This window comes from Myripristis murdjan, chromosome 11, assembly GCF_902150065.1.
Source record: "Myripristis murdjan chromosome 11, fMyrMur1.1, whole genome shotgun sequence".
Classification (NCBI taxonomy): Eukaryota; Metazoa; Chordata; class Actinopteri; order Holocentriformes; family Holocentridae; genus Myripristis; species Myripristis murdjan.
Genome location: NC_043990.1, coordinates 21201119 through 21205300, shown reverse-complemented (window position 1 = coordinate 21205300; position 4182 = coordinate 21201119). Strand labels below are relative to the sequence as shown.

The window sequence follows — 4182 nt, the reverse complement described above, 5'->3', positions numbered from 1 at the left end:
CTCGCTCTCTTTCCTACACACACACACACACACACACACACACACACACACACACACACACACACACACACACACACACACACACACAGGCTGAAAATCTGTCAATTTCTGCCGCGGGTCACGTGACCTCCTCCTCCGTGGAGTGGATGGAGATGGCTCTCCACGTCAGCTTACGTCTCCAAATTTCTGCCTAGCGAACCTGCTTCAAAGAGGCAAGAGCCACGGCGCTTCAGAGCCATGTTCAGGGCGGCTATAGAGGAACCAAACCCCCACATACAGTTATAGTAGAGGGTGAACTACGATGATGGATTTTGACGAGAGGGTCCCCGTCGGATCGAACATGTATTTGCCCAGTTGCACTTATTACGTGTCGGCGGGGGCTGATTTCTCCGGTCTGCCCTCGTTTTTGTCCCAAACCCCGTCCACCCGCCCAATGACATACTCCTACTCTTCTAACCTGCCGCAGGTCCAGCCCGTCAGAGAGGTGACGTTCAGGGACTATGCCGCCATTGACGCGTCCGGTAAATGGCCACACCGGGGGAATTTACCCCAGTGCTACCCCTCCGCTGAGGACATGGTGCACCGTGACTGTCTGTCCGCACAAACAGCCGTCGTGGGGGATATGTTTGGCAAAAACAGCCCCGCCGCCGCCTACCACCACCACCACCACCACCACACGGGCGCCGGCTCCGCTGCCTCCAATTTCTACGGGAACGTGGGCAGAAATGGCGTGCTGCCCCAAGCCTTCGACCAGTTTTTCGAGACGGCGTACGGCAACGCGTCGGAGAGCTCCTCCACAAATGACTACCCAGGGGACAAAACGGCGACCAAGCAGCCAGGCTCCGCGCCGGAGGACGCGCCGCCCTGCCGGGACACCGAGGTGAAGGAGCCGCGGGAGGAGACTAGCAGTCCGGAGTCATCTTCCGGCAACAATGAGGAGAAATCCAGCAGCAGCAGTACGTATTAAAGTCAGCGCCTCGGTTATGAGAGAAAGTTTGCAATCTAGCGCGCTGCTGTTAAAAATTTTATATGCTGTTTTATAAGCATATAAGGTTTATAGAGGGCCTGTAGACCCCCCCTCCCCAACAAAACTTTGTTATAAACTGCAGGATCACGTGTTTGGAATTGAAATTGGCCGTGAAAGACATCAGGCCAGTGATTTTTCTATAACTCTGCCTGAAGTTTTCAAAAAGCGTCCAGTTATTAACGTGAATTCATAGTGGAACTCTACAGTCCGATATTAATTCCGTGTATCATAAATGTGCTTGTTTCACGGTTTCTTAGCGTTAAAGGAGCACTTGCATGTAATGAGGGTGGTGCCTCTGCTTTAAGGTTTAGCACATATGAGGTCTTGTGTTAAAGCTATCATGGATATGTGCCTCTCCCTGGTACATTTTTCCTTGATTGTTATTTTAAACCTAAATTATCATAAAACGTAATAAATACAACGTATTATTTTTTTTGATACCCTGGCCTATAGTTGATGGTATTTGTATCTGCGCATGTTGTTTTTCCATGCTGGAAAAGGTCAATGCCCAAGTGTATTGTCTAACAGGCGATCCAACAGCGACTGGTTTGGTAATCTTTCCAAGTGTAATATCATATCAGAGCATATGACACCTCTAATGTAGAAATGGGAAATGGGTTATTGATGCCTTATGTAGGAGAATTTCGTCCATGCGTGATCTGGGCAACATTCAAGGCGTATAAATCTTTTTGTAACAGTCATGGGTAATTTGAGCTGTTTATATTTTCTATGACCGGTATACTCTCCTCTTTCTCTCCTCCAGATGGACAGAGGACCCGTAAGAAAAGGTGCCCTTATTCCAAATATCAAATCAGAGAACTTGAAAGAGAATTCTTTTTCAGTGTGTACATTAATAAGGAGAAACGCCTGCAACTCTCTCGGATGCTCAACCTCACCGACCGACAAGTGAAGATTTGGTTTCAGAATCGCCGCATGAAGGAGAAGAAACTGAACAGAGACAGATTACAATATTATACGTCTAATCCTCTACTTTAGGGGTCAAAATACAACCATCCACAGCTCAAGTCCTCTGCTCTGGGACTGACTGCGTTTACAGACTGGCTCACTAGCTGTGACTTTCCAGTGTACATTGTGTACCACAATGGCCGCAACAGCAACAACTCCGCTCAGTGGTTAATTTCAAGTTCGAGGACAACAGTATCCCGTAATTTGAATCATGAAAAGAGTGAGCATGAATTAAGACCGTCTAAGGACTTTAATTTTGCTCTTCAGACGTTGTTTGAAATTGTATAAATGGATTTTTGTCCTCACTAAGACTGTGTGCTTGTGAAGGCCTATGTTAATATTATTGTGACACAGACGCCTTGTTTATTTTGTTTTCACGCGGGCAAAAGTAGCAGTCTGCATTGACTGACCCAGTGTATTTTGTAATCAAAAGATTTATTTTACTTTTTTCTGTTTTTAAATCAGAAAAGTGGTGGATTTATGATTGCGAATATGTGACTTTAATAATTGAGACTATAAGAACTTTGGTGTGACCAAATGATGAGTTTGAGCGGATGAGAATGTAATGTGTTTCAGTTTTGTGTGCTTATTTATTTTGTAGCCACTCGTTTACTATCTCATTTAGTGCCACGGCTAACCAAGTGAAAAGTCCATTCATATAAGAGGATATTTGGATTCCGTGTTAAATTTGGGCTGACCTCAAATCGTGCTGGTGTCGTCTTTCCTAATTACAGAATGAGGGCTGACTAGGTATTTATATTTTGCATACCTTTCAATACCCAATCCACGTTGTAGTTTTAATTTTTGAAAACTATTGATACAAATCAATCGAGTATTGATAATGCAGGCCAAACCAGAGATAAGCTTGTCCACTGGTTCCGTGTGGAGTTGCACTGAGGTACAGGCCTAGCACACTCACACAGGTATATGCAGTGGGCCTCCTCGGTCTATCGATATATTGATCTACATGACAGAATATTTTTTCATGACTCAGTGATCCTTTGGTATTTTATTGCAGTCTAAACAAGAAAAAGGCTACATTTTCAAGTGTACTGTCAGGGCAGGACTGGTCAGGGTCATCGCATTTAATCAATTGCTTGGTATGCCCGAACTATTGTGTATTATACTATATTTCCAAATTAAAAATGAAAGGATTATTGAAAAAGGGTATTTGTGCCTCGTTGTTGTTTTGTACTCCTTAGACGCATTGTTTTTGTAGGTATGTAACCCGTTTGGTAAAAATGCGCCCATGCCCAACATTTTACGCACGCACAGTCAACACAACAAATTCACGTTTACAGCAGAATTAGCACAATTAGGTGGGTGGGTATAAAGCAAACACTTTAAAACAATGCAGTAAAACAGATCTTTGGGATCGCAAGCAAATTATAGAGCGTCCAACCATCGAAGTGTGCACACTCACTGCATTAGAGGAGTGAAACATTTAATAATTAATTTTAATCAAAATAATAAAGCCAAACATATTCTTTAAGCAGACTAAAATATATTAACTGGAAATTGTTCTTATTGACTCAGTGTGTTTTGCTGTTGTGTGCTCTGATTATTTTGAACCATGGCCCACGGTATTTTAAATCGCAGGTCACCTTATACAAAAAATATCTACTGAATCCATGCTATCGAGTGAAAATAATCGTATTTTAACTAGTTTCTATATATAAATATATGTTCTTTGTCATCAAGAAATGATATTCTACTTAATTTTGCCCAAAAAAAAAATTAATTTTGACCATGTATACTTCTTGATTTGCTTATTTGTGACACATACCATATGTATGTGTTAAGTGTTGTGTGTGTGTGTGTGTGTATATCTATATCTATCTATCTATCTATCTATCTATCTATCTATCTATATATATATATAGATAGATAGATAGATAGATATATAGATATATATATATATATAGATATAGATACACACACACACACACACACGTAGATAGACATAGACATAGGTAGACGTAGGTATAGGTGTGGGTATAGATAGACGGATAGATGATAAACATAAACATAAACATAGACATATGTAAACACGCTGTGTGCGTATGTGTTTGTGTGTAATTTGTCATTCACTGATTGGGTTTGGAAACACTATTCCAACAGCATTCTCCTTTGGTGAAGATCGCCATATTTGCTGTTGTTATCACTGTGTTTATGGGAGCTAGCCGCAG

General features: G+C 42.0%; 1 protein-coding gene across 1 annotated transcript; it reads left to right on the top strand.

Annotated features, from left to right (window-relative positions):
* Positions 1-301: 301 nt before the first annotated feature.
* Positions 302-3095, top strand: hoxa11a (homeobox A11a). Its single transcript, XM_030063645.1, has 2 exons — positions 302-956; positions 1791-3095. Exons 1-2 carry the CDS (start codon positions 302-304, stop codon positions 2021-2023), a joined length of 888 nt encoding a protein of 295 aa, XP_029919505.1. The 3' UTR covers positions 2024-3095.
* The last annotated feature ends 1087 nt before the right edge of the window (positions 3096-4182 follow it).

Bases quoted from the DNA above. Each gene is read 5' to 3' on its own strand.
- hoxa11a (XM_030063645.1), top strand. From the start codon at position 302: ATGATGGATTTTGACGAGAGGGTCCCCGTCGGATCGAACATGTATTTG. The intron at 957-1,790 runs GTACGTATTAAA...TCTCTCCTCCAG, and splicing joins GGAGAAATCCAGCAGCAGCA to ATGGACAGAGGACCCGTAAG.